Source organism: Anthonomus grandis, chromosome 14 (genome assembly GCF_022605725.1).
Source record: "Anthonomus grandis grandis chromosome 14, icAntGran1.3, whole genome shotgun sequence".
NCBI lineage: Eukaryota > Metazoa > Arthropoda > Insecta > Coleoptera > Curculionidae > Anthonomus > Anthonomus grandis.
In genome coordinates, this window is record NC_065559.1 from 17,775,009 (window position 1) to 17,790,907 (window position 15,899).

General features: G+C 34.6%; 1 protein-coding gene across 1 annotated transcript in view; it reads left to right on the plus strand.

The window, feature by feature from the left end:
- LOC126744483 (uncharacterized) overlaps nt 1–15,600 on the plus strand; it is a 55,588-nt gene extending 39,988 nt beyond the window's left edge. The window contains exons 3-4 of the mRNA XM_050451919.1: nt 2,924–3,093; nt 15,391–15,600. Coding sequence (XP_050307876.1) covers nt 2,924–3,093; nt 15,391–15,483 — 263 coding nt within the window. The 3' untranslated portion in view covers nt 15,484–15,600. The remainder of the gene's footprint in view (nt 1–2,923; nt 3,094–15,390) is intronic.
- Nucleotides 15,601–15,899: the final 299 nt, after the last annotated feature.

Here is a 15,899-nt window from a genome sequence, read left to right on the forward strand (position 1 = left end):
AACGGCATTCTATTGTATTCAAAATGGCCGTCAGGAGTTACAAAAGCTGCTATATGTCGTGAAGATTCCTCAACTTTCATTTGATGAAACCCGGCCTTCATGTCTAGAGTAGTGTAAAAATTAGCGCCACAAAGAGCATCTATTTGATCCTGTATATTAGGGAGTGGGTACCTGTTTTTAACGACTTTCTTGTTAATGTCTCGATAGTCAACGCAAAGCCTTAGCTCACCACCCACAGAAACTCTCATGAATGATGTTATTATGCAACAAGTCTTGAACAATTTTTTGCACTTGTAATCTTTCTGCGTAAGCCAATCGTCTTGGCTTATAAGCAACGGGAATATCATCTTTAAGCGTAATACTAAGTTCATCTGTTTTTATGTGGTCTGGAGTATTTGCCCGGCTTTCTGTTAGCATTTGTTGTAACATTTCTCGGCGCCGCTGTCGATTAAATATTTTATGGTTTGCGCCTAATTACCATCAAGCAAAGTTGCTATTGGAGAAGTTGATAGTCCACGCCCTCTTCTGACTAGCATCGCCTCACTAACCTTACTATTTTTTTTTATCCAGGAATCCTTTTTAATCTCAAATTGCATCGGTTTACTTTTTGGGGCACTTCGGCAGACGCTTTGTCGGTGACCTTTTTCTCCACATTTAAAACAATTGCCTTCAAATTCTCTTTTTTGTTGGGAAGGTCGTCTGTTTAAAGAGCTGCCTTGCGAATATTTCTTGGGCCCTGCCTTCTGAGATGCCCCTAAGTAGCGATTAGTACGGGAGGCGCCATGTTTTTGGGCTTTAGCATCACATTCACCGAACAACTTCAATAACTCCCGTTCGGTCAACGGACGTTGGAGGCCTATAAACGTTTGCACCTCGGCATCGTTAAGCCCGTGTTCCACAATACTTAAAATTTTAAGCCAATCCGTATTGCTGTCGTATCTTCGGATGCTTCTTATTTTTGCTACTCCATACTCTGTAATAGTATGAAATTCACGACTTTGCATAGTAGCGGCTCGATGCATTAAGGTACCAGGAGTATCGCGGTCCGGCAAACCCACTTTAATATCCTCACAAAAATTGTCCCATGTACGACTTGCGGGTCGCCACTCGCGAAAATATCGATAAGCCCGACCGCGAAGAGCTTCGCCGGCTTTTGCAATCATTAGACTGTCATTTATGCCCATGTCTGTTTTTAAAGTCGTAGCATCTTTTAGCCAATCCGTAATGCTATAAGTACTACTATCTGGGTCAAACTCTACAAGCCTAAATGACGTGTCTATATTTACGCGTCGCGAACTTAGCATATTAACTTGATATCCGCTAGAGGTCGCCGTCGAACTAGGCGTTATCCCGTTCACGTCACCAACCGCTCGTGCTTGTCTTAGCTCAGCAACAAGTGCATTTTGACTTCCAATCATAGCTGCTAAAAGTTTAGGCAAATCAATATTTGTTCGCTTATTCGAATGTCCTTTTGGTGTGTGAGACCCACTATCACTGTCACTACTGTCTGAATCATTGCACCGTTTACGCGACGTTCCCGCCATTTTTTGAGCAATTAAGATAAAAATGTCCAAAAAAAATGAAAAGAGAGAAAAAAAATTGTCCTAGAGCCACTGGTAGGCTTTAAAGGGCTGAATCCCACTTCTGATGTTAGCGTTTATTTAAAAAAAACACAAAATTTATACAAAAAAGAAATAAATTCTATTCGTTCTCCGGATTATAAAAGAAATACAGATTATGAAAGATACCGCGCGCTCTCGCAAAGAAAAGAAGACTGTTGTTTTCCTTCCAGCACTCGCTTCTCTACCTATTCCCCACCAGCGATCGTAAATTAGCCGAATGGCGACGGAGTGGTTCGACGTCGCAGTCGGCCACAAGGACGACGATCACCAAAAATAGCTGATGGTGCTGAATACTCTTTATCGCTAACATATATAAAAGAGTTTGTCCTGACTAACTGACTCATCATCGCAGAGCCCAAACTACAATAGCTAGAAACGTGAAATTTTGCCAGCGGGTTCCTTTTATAATGTAGGCACCGGATAAGAACGGATTTTTCGAAATTCCACCGATAAGGGATAAAAAATGGGAAAATTGTTACCCGTAACCTCGAGAACTAAGGGGGCGTGGCTTCAGAGTTTGAACGGAGACTGCCCGCACCAACGAGTCGCAGGCATCAACTTAAGAAAAAAAAAAATTAACTGCAACAATGTTTTTTTATAATGTAGGCCCCGGATACGAACGAACTTTTTGAAATTCCACCGATAAGGGCTGTTAGCGATATGATAAATATCGCATAGTGGTATAAAACTGATTAATAAATACGATTGAAAAAGTGCCTCTGTATTATTTATATTTTGGTAGACATAACAACAAGGCGGGTCCATGCGAGACTGATACCCGAGAGGTGACTCAACTCAGTCTTACCGCTCGCTCTGCATCTAACGAATCATTTTTAAGATTATTTTGTGTCTTGGTTTTATAATAATTATATTATATTAATCGCGCCCCTTAACCTCAAGAAAAATGGCGTGGCAATTGTGGGTTGCATGTACTATCAATGAGGCGAGGCTTCGGATTTTATTTTTGTGTATTGTGGGTTGCATTTACTATTATTGGAGGCCTTCTTCGACTTTTCTTTTATTTTCACGCGAGCCACGCCGCGGACATTCAGCTAGTGGGTAATAATTGATTCCCCAACCTGTATACATACAAATCAGACCATTCCAAGAAAATAATTATACCAATTATGACAAGTTGAAGCGAAGCGAATGGAACAAAAAATATGGTGCTTTTTCCTAAATGATCTGAACGCAAAAAAACATAAATATTTTTTATTTAAAGCCTATACCATAATTAATAAGTACCATTTATTTATTTATTTTTTAAATTATTTTACCTCTAAAGTGTTTTTAAATTTTAGATCCTTATAAAGACAGCGTGGAAGTAGATGTGAAGATTCTTATAAGAGGAGCCTTATTTAATATAAATTCTAAATTGGAGGAGCCCTGTGGACTGCCATGCCCAATTGCCAATAGAGTTGTTGAGCCTGAAATACCAATTACAATTGATATTGGAACTAACCTATTAAGAGTAAGGATTTAAATTTTTTAGTCATATATAGAAATTACATTAATTAGAGTAAAAAAAAGTAGCAAATTACCATTCATATATTTTATCTAGAAATAGTAAAGGTAATATCTACCGCCTTGGGTTGTGAATTAATAACGAATAAATTTAACAAAAGGTGCAGTATTTCTTTTTTGAAAATATCTTTTGACACGTCGATTTTATTTTTGGATCGGGAATATTTTGACATCAAATGTAAATATGCAGGGTGTCTCAAAAAAGTGTGACCGAACATTTTTTCTTAAATGGAACCTTTTATATACTTTTGCATTTTCGGATTCTCCAGAAATGTCATGTTTATGTACATGTCATGTTATGTTAATTCTGGACATGTTTTATGTACAATACCTATCTTCAACCGTTCACGTTTAAATAATAATTATAAGACTTTATTGCAACATAAATTGATAAATTACATTTCACATTCTTAAAATTTTATTTTATTAAATGTTGGAAATGGCAGCCGTTAACACGATTTGAAACCAGTTATAGTCATTTTAATTACCTACACCTCTGTTTGTGAATATTTGACAAAGTCTTCAAATAAGTGTCAATTTTTTAAAAATTCAACTATATTGCTAATCGAAATTATTTGCAATGCGTTTAACTAATTCTCAGAGAATCGCAATAATAATTATGCTTAGGTGTGACAAAAAAGATAGAACACACAGCAAAGTTTGAATAATCTTCAACAATAAATATCCGAACAGGAAATAAAGATATTGAGGATAAGTGGAGAGAAACTGGTTAAGGGTCATGGCAAACCAGGAAAAACTAAAGTTCCTAATAATAAAAAATTGGATATCCTAGTTTCATTACACGAAAGTCCGATTTTCTCAAGTACTCAGCTTGCTTTTAAAAACGCGTTTCATAGAGCGACTTTAACAAAATTAATAAAGAAATGTTGCACCTGTATAATATTAAATTACTTCTAGAGCTACCAAAAGATGATTCAGAGGCAAAAAACGAGTTTTGCCAGACCATGAACGATATAACTGATATTAAATTTAGACTAGTGAAACAGATACTTTTTAGATGAAGCAACTTTTTGTTTGAATGGAAAAGTAAATAGGCATAATTTTAGGTAGTAAGCATCTAAAAATAGACCCTGGTTTACGGAAAGTCATTCTCAGATATATAAAAATTATTAAATACAGAGTAATAGAGATTATTAAAGCGATTGTTAGAAGATTTCTAGATAATGTTTTCCCAAACCGGTGTATAGCCGTGGATTAATTGAGAGGCCACCTAGGTCATCCGATCTTTATTCATTGGACTATTTTCTATGTGATTATGTCAGAAATTAAGTATATAAGCAACAAAGATCGCATTCATAATGTAATTACGAATATTTCTCTAGAAATAGTTGAAAATGTACAGCAAGAATCCATCGATCGTCTGGGGTACTGCAGAGCTATTAATCGCTGCCACTTTTGCTCATGTGGAATTTAATTTATCAATTTATGTTGCAATCAATTTATGTTCAAAGCCTTAATTTTATTTATAAAAATATATCGAGAAACCCTTTGTTTTTGGAATACAGGGTGTTTAAAATTTTCAGAAAGGAAAATTTCTTAGTTTCTTAGTAACATTTTTATTACTTAACATATTTTAAAGAAATTTGATGCATGGCTTGAAAGCAACAAAAATTATTTTTTGATCTTATTAGTGGTGTCCGTACGATATTTTTGGTTGAATATTCTTGAAAAAAAAAGTACGCCACAGCTTTCTAAAAGCAAACATTATTTCTAAACTCCTACTTCAGTTGGGAGCAAATTTGACTCTCTCGCTTTTGTTCGTACGATGCAAGGTTTTCGAGTAAATAAATAAAAACCCTGTATGTTCTCCATCGAAATTCTTAATTTTTTTTAGAGGAGGATGAGACAAGTCCAAACTCCTTACACCTAATCCAACGTGAAACTAAGATGACTCACTAGCGTTTTCAAGTTCTTTGAGAACTCTTTGTGAGGATCCAGAAATTCATGATGGTTCCTTACGTAAGCTTCTGGTTTATGTTAGTACCTCCAGTGATATAATTCATTCATTAATCAATTGTTTTCTTGGGAGCGAATTTTGAGCTTGCTTACCTCTTAGGATCTCATCCATGGTCACCAATATCAGCTCCAGTTAGCAGCAATATAATAATCAACTCGACATCATGATTTTAGTCAGTAATGTTGAAGGATGTTACAATATAAAAAAAGGTTTTAAAATCTCAAACGAAAAGTTTCTTCAAAATGACAAACAAAAAAAGAATTGATAACCCGAGAAATATTAGAGCTAATGGAAGAACGAAAACTGTGCAAAATCAGAATGACAATAATAAGTACAGAGACCTACAAAGAAGAATCAGAAATTAGATTAGAGGAGTAAACGAAAAATAGCTTACTGTACGATGTGAAGAAGCTGACCTTCTCAGTCGTCTTAATGATACTTTCAACCTACACAAAAAAGTGAAAGAAATAGCTGGCATATATAAAAAAGAAACAGATTCAAACCTGATTATTAGAGAGATAGATGAAACTAATTAAATGGTAGTGGATACATACAGAATATCGAAAACTGAAAGAAATATGCTCACAATTAAGCTTTGCAGTGACAACCGACCAAACAATTGAACGATTCAATTAAAATACCTGACAGAACCAAGTATACTAATAGCAAAAACCAGACACGCGGAAAAGGCTTACGAAGAATAACAAGTTTGTTCTCACTGCAAATTTCTTACAAGTTTGAAACTGTTTCCAAACCATTCGTGATGCGCATGGGTAAAATATTTCAACTTCTGATCGATTTGAAACCGTCTGTGCGAACATCAAATACGTGTTGCGTGGAGAAGAAAAATAACCACACTTTTTTATGCCATTGGGAAATAGGAAAATAAATAAAACATAAACAAAAAAAAAAAAACACTACAACATGGTCGAGAAACTCTGTTCTATTAAATTGGGACACAGTTTCATCCAAATAGTTTTGATTTTTGGGCCTTATCCGTTCTTTAAGTAAATCTTCTTTAAAAGTCAATCAACAAAATTATGATCAGATTCTTCCGACGATTCAATATCATTTCCTTAATGTGTATTTTTAGAGTAATCCAACAATTTAAAATACAATTTTTCAAAACGAATATCAGGAACTATACAACACGACAAAATACAAACCACAATTTAGAGGTTATGTTCATATTCCGAAGATCGGCGTTGACTGGCTACACGAATTCTCTGACACTTTGCTTGAAATAAATCCGAAAACAAATCTGACTATCAGATGGCAATCAGAAATGTGTGTAAAAATATAAAACTTTTGATTTGAAACCGATCAGAAGTTTCTGTGCGAACGCATTTTACTCTATTGCACATGTTTAGACAAAACTTGTTTCTTACTGCTGTGAGAATAAACCTAACAAAACTCAGGTCATGATAATATGTTGTCATCTGTCAATCACGACTAAAGTGTTGCTTGCTGTTTTTATCCCGAATGTGCTGGTATTGGGTTAATCTTTTTATAGTGAGTTCGCGATTTATCGATAGCTCACCGTTCAGTCTATGAAATTAAATCTTTTCACATTAAAATCAGCACTTTTTGTGCTTTTTTCTTATTATTAGTCCACGCGAGGGTCGGATTTTCACTAGAGTTGAACTGTATTATCGGTATCGCAAAATCTCTATGTCTTGCTCCAGGTGCAACAGTGCTCTCTATGAGAAGGAGATGAAATATAAAATCATTTGTGATTTCTGCAATGCTGCCCACTGTCTTGCTTGTTCTCAATTCTCGATTTCAGAAACTCAGGTTACGCAGCTAAAATCAAAAGCGATGTTGTATGCTTGTGCCACCTGTATTAACGTAAAAAAGCAGCAACAGGACAAATAATTTTCGGCAACTAATGTTCACAAGCACGTCCATACGTCTTTGGAGCAGTTGGGAGAAAGACTGTCCAGGAAAATATCCCAGAAAATTGAGACTTTTAGCACATCTGATCCAAGTTAGTTGAATTGGAGACTCAGAAACCTATTGCGAATTTGTGCCAGAAGATATCACTGATATTAAGTCATTATTAAGTGAATTTAAAACATCGGTTTCTGAGAATTCAAAGTCTGCTGGCGACAATCACGGAGGTTCTTTAGATCACCATCTGATAAACAAAATCAAATCACTTGAAACCTCAAACGCTGACGTAACGAAGCAACTACAAGCTATTGACGAGAAACTTAATAAAGTTTAGACGATCCAAGATGATAAATTATAATTATGAACAACATTTCGGATTGCCCGAGCAGGCTTGAGAAATTGTTGTAGCACAAATGCAGTACCTCTAAAGTCATCGGTGGAAGCTCGAGTTCATCATCCGCAACAAATTCTAATACGCAGCTCCATATCTCAGTCTATAGGTAAACCCCAACCGTCAATGCCAAAATCAGTAAATAATTCGTAATACCTCAATAGTTCGTAATATACATAAACAGTTGCAGAAAAGTCTCGGTCTGCACCACCAAGATTATTGGTAGCGACTGATGCCAGTAGCATATTATCTGCTGACAATCCGAACAAAACTGAATAGCAAGTCATCGAATATCTAGAGAAACAATTGTTAATAACCGATGTTAAGGATTTAACATGAGATAAAAACGAAGATGTAGCGTCATTTAAAGTTTATCTTAAGGATTTTTTGTTGAGGTGCCTACTTGATGCAAGCCTCTGGCCATTGGGAACTACTGTGAAAAAATTTCGACGCGACGAAACTTTGAAAAGTTTGGGAATGCTGTAAATTTTCTGCGCGGCCCAACAGAATGTCCGGGCCTGTAGATGATGATCTTCCCGTTTTCTACCAAAATGTTAGGAGCCTGAAAACTAAACTGAAGAAATTCTTGAGGGCTGCTCAATCAGAAGATTACAGTATCTTAGCTTTAACTGAAACATGGTTTGACCCTGACATTTGTGACTCTGAATTTCTTGACTCCTGCTATGCTGCGTACAGAACAGACCGAAACAACAAAAATACCTCCAAGAATTGCCGCGGCGGTGTACTCATCGTAGTTAAAAGTCATATAAAGTCGCATAGACTAAACATTTCCAATCCCTCTATTGAAGAAGCTTGGATATCTGTGACATTGGCTGATTCTCAGGAATGTTATATAGGCTGTGCAAACATTCCTCATTTCATGGATTTGTCTACAAACTGCACTGCAATACCGTGACCAAAGCCTGTGACCTTTACGATGAAGTGCTAGTAATTGGTGACTATAATCTGCCTAATATCTTGTAGGTTCATATTGATGGTCTCCATCCTAGTATTGTATTGCATGGAAAAGAGACCCTGCTATATGATACGATAGCTTTTGTAGCTTTGACTCAGTTCAATGGGGTGGTTAATCATGAGTCTATTCTGAGTCTTTGCTTCTCAAATCTTGATATATCTTTGACAGTTAAATGCAGTGGTCTTTTTAAACATGACCCTCATCACCCACCACTTGAATTGAAATTGCCTTCTCATCAACCTAAACTTTTGGATGCACCTGTAACTTGTTGATTTCAATCTTGTCAACAATTACTTATTAGATTACAACTGGGAAACCATCATGTTAGATTCTGATTTAGATATCACTGTTGCTAACTTTTATTCGAAGCTGTATGACTATTTTAATAAGCTTTTGCCTATAAAATACTTTTTTCCTTCTAAACATTATCCCCAATGGTTCCCCAAAAATTGAAAAAAACATTATAACTCGCATAAATTTTTTAACTCGAAAATCGCGCATAAATTTTATAAGCAGAGTGATTCTCTTCCTGCTTATGTAAACTTTAGTGCCTTGAGGTTAGAAGCTAGGAATCTGACCAATGAATGTGACAATAGTTATCTTATAAAAGTAGAAAATTTTATTATCAATGTCAGTAAATATTTCTGGAAGTTTGTTAATTCTCAGTCTAGTTATGGTATACTAGTCTTCCAAGTGAAATGTTTATTGGTGACTCTAAAGCTAAATCTGTTCTTTCTATTGCTGAATTATTTGCTTCACACGCTAGTATTTTAAACACAGGATTTGGATCTGGTAATGTTTTAAATAATCATGATTGTGAAAGATTTAATTTAGTGTCTTATGTATTAATAAGCCCTAGCGATGTGGAATGCTCTCTTTATAGACTAGACATCAACAAAAGAGCTGAACCTGATTTTATACCCAATAGAGTGCTAAAAGAATGTTGTCATTCACTCTATCTACCTCTTTATTATAGTTTTAATCAATCTTTATTACTTGGCGAGTTTCCCAATAATTGAAAATTATCAAATGTTAATCCTTAAATCTGGTAACAAGAATGACTTATCAGCATCTTATCATCTATCCCTAAACTTTTCGAGCACTGTATGGAAAATTTTCTATCTAAAGTTTTTCAAGAGAAAATTGTTGATCAGCAGCATGGCTTTATTAAGGGGCATTCAGTCGAAACAAATACTTTTTTGTGCAGAAATAGTCCATACTTGCAGTGGAGTCGTAGGCTAAGGTATTAACAACAACCAGGTAGGTACCTAGGTACTAACAACCACTTTGCCTTAAACTTAATCAATAAAATTTATTTCAAACATTTAAATAAAAATCTGATAATCAAACAATCAGACGATCAAAAATATTATCCAATCCCCTTTTGGGTACGGCAGTTTCATACCCAATCAAAAATATATTTAATTCACATAGCATCAATACTAGCTTTCAAACTAAACATACCGTTTTCTACCCGCAATGAACATTGTAGGGAGATTGAAAAGAGCAAGAACCGTAATATTTGCCCTACAAGCACCAAATCTAACTTTGCAAGGCATGTTTATACTAACAACCACAGTTTTAATCCAGCTACTGACTTAAAGCTTTTACATTTCTGCCGGAAAAGCAACAAACTTGATCTGTTGGAAATTTCGAAATAAATAAAGCTACACAAAACAACTACCATTACTGTGTTAATGATCAAGTACATCATTCTTGTACTCACTTTTTCAACTCACTGCGCCTGAACTCTTTATAGTCTCTTAATACATCGTTCTTACCCTTTACAATTTCTTTTATATCCCTTACGCTCCCGAGTCTACTTTTTTTAGAATTTTGAGACAAAACTTTACGCCAGTGCTTATTATGACCTCATTAGAGATCCTAATTTTTTCAGAAAAAAAAAATCACATTTGAAAAGATTTTAGGGACTCCCACGATTGTGTTGGATAGGAGTCAAAATGATACTGGAACAAATGTGAAAAAAACGAAAAATTTATTGAAAATGTTTATTTCTACGAAAATACACTACTTAACATGAAATGTTTTGAATTTTTGTTTTTTTTGTAAATATAAGTAAACATTACACTTAATACATTTGATTCCTGATCTACTTTCACAGGATTCCAGGCGACAAGTGTTGAGATTTTTTTGATCCTCATGTACTGGCCAATGATCAAACCCATCGAATCTTTATCTTCACAAGGTAAGGGTGTATATCTTACCTTCTTGGCAGAAGGTTCTTCATTTTCATCCGTTTGAGCGTGTTCATAGTTTAGATTTCTTTTTTTTGTTCCACAAACCATAAATTCTCCTAATGCTAGTCGAAACTGCAAAAAATCTAAGATTTGCTTCGAGCTATATCCATTTTTTTTACAGTCATTTCGATATTCCATCCAGCTATTCACAATAGCTATGTCAAATAAGTGTAAAATGGTTTTAAATGTCCATTTTCGGGTTTTAAAGTATGTTCGATAAGCCTCAGCCATTTGATCACAAATATCAACTCCGCCCATCTTTTTATTTAAACTTTAATTACATTTGGACAGGATACTTCTATATGTTTTTTTGTGTTTTTATCCCATCTCTGAACAGTTTTCACTGGTTCTATTCCAAAAGCCGTAGATGCCATGACGACTGATTTGTCATCTTTCCATTTTGTCAAACATACTTTTGTATCATTTTTTACGTGCACTTCTGCGTCGCCTCTTTTCATAGTAGCATCTTTTTGAAATACACATCCTTTTACTCCGTTTGTCATTATGGTTCCCGTTCCTTCCATTTTTAATTCTTTTAATTTTTCAAATAATGGTATTGTGGAAAAATATCGGTCAAAAAAAATGAAGCTTCCAGGTGGCAAGGTTTGTATTAAACGAAGAATAACTGATGGCCCTAAACCAAGTTGTTTATCTGGCAATGGCGTCAAGGAACCCTGGTATATTTCGAAGTCCAATATTCAACCGTCCTTGGTTTATTTTTGACAAATTGACGTATAGGACATCGTCCTAAAAAGTGTATCATTTGCTCATCAATTGAAAAACAACCATCCTCTGGCCTGTGAATTTCAAGACATCTTTGTCGAACTCGGTCTATCATTGGTTGAACTTTCCAGAGATGATTCTTCTTTTTGATATCATCCGATACTGATAGATTATCGACTACGTGAAAATTCGTTCGAAGTTTATAAAACCTGTCACGCGCCATAACATTAGCTATGAGAGGTAATCGATATTTGATACTCCAGTAAAGGTGGATTCTAGGAAACTTAAAACATCCCATAATTGCATGCATACCAAAAAATTGCCTAATTTCTTCATCAATCAGTTTTGGAGTGATTTCCCTACCATGTTGTTGCAAGTAATACTGAGAAGTTAACGCTGCCCCCATTTCAAAAAACTCATCATTGAAATATCTACTAAAATAACCCCATGGACTCAAAACTGGCTCAGGTTTATGGTTATCAAACAAAGTAGGGATTTCTTTGCCTTCAAATAGCTGCTTTACCCATGTTGGGGCAGAAGACTTTTTTTGGCTGGTACTAGGTCTAGGCGTGTCCTCCTCACTGCTGCTGTCGCTACTGCTTTCGGACTCTTCATCTTCCGATAAAACGCGTTCGGGTGGAGCAAAAAATCCATCATCATTATCGCTTTCCACCTCGAAATCGGACTCAAGTCCATCAAGGAGTTCATACACGTCATCTGGATTGGCTGTGAGCCTCTCCAAGTTCAATAATCTCTTGGATCCTAGAAAAAACATAACTATTAAAAAACGGTACCGAATTGTTTTTGTATTGGTTGGCTCTCAGCCGTTCCAATTGTGATACAGCGACATAGTACGCACTTCTAAAAATGGCCGCAAAAAATTTTAAAATATTTTTTAGCTTATTAGGGAAAACAATGCATTACTTAAATAATTTGACATTAAAAACACGGTTTAAATTAATTTTAGTTAAAACTTACCGTTATTCGCCATCACAAGTCACAAAAATTCGAAAAAACAAAAAAAACGGTAATTCATGCTCCTCTGCTGAAGTCAAAATGGCTACTTAGTCCAGCCCGTGCGTTAAAAGCATAAAGAGGTGTCTTGCACAATCGTGTCGTATCGTTTTGGACAGTTAAAATATCATTTTGATGTTTATATCCCATGTTAATAAGACTCACACAATTGTGACATGCTGGAGCGTAAGGGATATAGTACCTATCCGTTGCTTTCCTTCTCCACAGCGTACGAATCATTATGTTAACCGCGCCGTCTAATATGTTCTCTATGAACCTTCTGCTTTCCTCTTGCTTTTACCAAAAAAAATTGTAGTAACACATCATCAGGTACCATGGCACTTTTAGAACTTCTCCCATAGATGTCACCTACAGTGCTTGTCAACCACAGAATGTAAGCAAATAAAAATAAAAAATTAAAATTAAAAACAATAATAATAAATGGAGGGTTTTTGATATGTAATCAAACCCTGGGGCGTGTGCCTGTTACCAATTTTAAACCTTTATAAGTGTACCTTTTATTAATTTTTTAAGTTTTTTCTGTGTTTGTCTTTTGTTCGGAACTATTTCCTTTTAGTACCTCCTGATGATGGACACCACTATGTCCAAAACATGTAGGGAATTTTAAGTTAACTAAATGTTTAATAAATAAGTGGAGGGAGACTAAAGGATTTTCATTTAACCTTAAATCTATTTTTGCTTACCAACTATATTTTCAAATCTTTTGGAAAAGGCTATGAAACTCATGCCATTTACACAGACTTCAGTAAGGCGTTTGATAAACTCAATCATACCGTATTAGTTGATAAACTTGAAAAACTTGGCATTTGTGGATCTGTATGTATGTATGTACGCGAGCAGCAAGTAAAAATAGGAAACTTCCTATTTTCACCATTTCAGGCATCTTCTGGTGTTCCTCAAGGTTCCCATCTCGGACTCCTGCTTTTCAGTATTTTTATAAACGATCTTGGATCTCTCTTGAAATCCCATTATCTACTTTTTGCCGTCGACCTAAAAGTCTACAGACAAACCTCCAAATTATATTAATACTTTGCAAAATGTTACAAACACAATATATTTTATGAGATTTAGTAGACAAAAAAAAATTCACACTGTTTATTATTACATTAATAATGTTGCGTTGAAGAGTGTTGAATTGGTGAAGGCTCTGGGTGTTTATCTAGATCCAAAGCTGAATTTTTCTCACCATTTTGACGTTATGATCTGTAAGGCAAATAAACTCTTAGGCTTCGTAAGGACATCATCCAAGGATTTTATAAATATTCTGGCACTGAAAACGTTGTATCTATCTTTAGTTCGATTGAATCTTGAATTCGAAAATATAATCTGGTCCCTTTGTTATCAAAATAAAGTATGTCGAATTAAAAACATCCAATGCAGGTTTATAAAGTTTGTGAGATACAGACTATTAAAATTTGGGGTAGTTCTTAGTACTGAGCAAACTATGTCTTATTAGTCTATTACTGCGTTGTCACTAAGAAGAGAATTTTATGTCTGTTTTGCTTACAAAGGGCTGAGTGGTCTTACTAGATCTCCTGAGTTTTTGGATCTTTTCTCAATCCATATCCCATTTTATGCAACTAGAGGTCATATACCTTCTGCATATTCCTTTTTGTCAAATATATCTGTTAAACAATCCAATAAATAGGATTTCTGCAACTGTTAACAGATATGCAGTCTTGGTTTCTTTTACAGTAATTTAAAAAAAATTAAGAAATGTGCACAGGCTGTTATCTTAGTTTAGTTTTTCATTTCCAGATACTTAATAGTTAGTATTATACAGGGTGTTTCAGAACTATGGGATCAAACTTCTAAGGGTTGTTCAGTGCAACAGTAGAATCCCTTTGAGTATAGGAACCCTTATCCGGAAATGTGTCACTACGCCACTACGGCCCTAAGACGCGTTTAAATTTAGAAAAAATATTAATTACCTAAATAGGATTTGATGCATTTATTTTTACCTTTTGTATATGATAGTAGCTAACAGTTAGGCCGTGGATAGAGCTAAAGATTGCGACATATTCAAGATATTCAGTTCATATCATTTCTTCTTCACAATTCAGCTGGTTTCATAATAATCATTCGAATATTCAGCCGTTTCTGCTTTGATGCACTCTGTCAATGGTTGGAATTCATCAATAAATCAATAATTTTTGAGAGTGAATTGTGAATTTCTGTGTCCAGATTAAGGATACGATGAACCTCATCTCTGTGCGAACAAGAAAACTGTTCATTTTTATATAAACTGACATAGAACCTGCAGGAGATGGTTTTTATTTTTTTACTCGTAAACCTTGCATCCTACGACAAAAAAGTAAAGAATGCACTTTGTCCCAATCTGAATGAGAATTTCAGGACAAAAATTGGTTTTTTCGAAAAAACAGTGGCGTACTATTTTTTCTTAAAGAATATTCAATTAAATAATCAGTACCAAAGTTTATAAAAATATCTGAAGTAATAAAAAAGTTATGACTATAAAATTTTTCTCCTTAATTCTCTAGCACTCTTTTATTCTCCTTTCTCGACTTATGTTTATAGAGAAAATTAGGGCTTATTCTAATATACACTATAACGCGCTGTTAAATTATGGACACCCCGTGTATTTAAAATATTTTTTTTTAATACCTTCAATGTATCCGGGCAAAAACTTACATATAGATAATAAAAGGAAATTATTTAATTTAAATAAAAAAAAAATCCTATTTTTATTTACAATTATTTATCTCTTACATTAAAAAAATTCATGTATCTTAAATAACATATCAAAAAAACTATTGTTATTTATATAAAAAAACCTAAAACTAAATGTTCTTGCTATATCATGATTATCTTATGATTTTTAGATGAGATTCAATTTTGTCCCTTATAATTTTAAAAACATTTTAACAGTTTAATATCTTCCATAATATAACAAATATTTTTCCAATAATTTAGATTTATTTAATAATTTATTTGTTTCGTACTTGCATTAATATAAATATATTTTTTAGGGTTCAGCACCACTAATCATAAATGCGACCTATAAAAATGGACCCATTGGAGCCAGTCACTTTTGCATCTCTATTCCTGTGTATATTTGGTGACGCACTAATTTATTATTATTACTTAAGTAAATACATTTTTTAAGGGAACTTTGTTTCAAAGAGGGTTTAATATTGGATAAATAAAACACTTCTTGGAGTAATATTAGATTTATCAAAGTGCTTCTTATTCCTTAAAATATTCTTTTATACATCCTTCCCTTAGCCGTAGGTATACTATGTGCCAATTTTTTTAATAATTAATTGTTTTTAAATGAAGATTAAGAAGGGTCAATAGCAAAGTTTGACGAAGGAGTTCCGCAGATGCCATTTAGTCTCTTGAAAAGTAAAGAAATTAAGAATTAAAAAGTGGAAGGGGAGAGCGGTGAGAGTCTGGACGGCGGGAGCATATGGACGGTATTCAAACTTCCCGGCTAGAAAGCCTACATGTGATCAACGATGTGCAACCAAATTAGTTC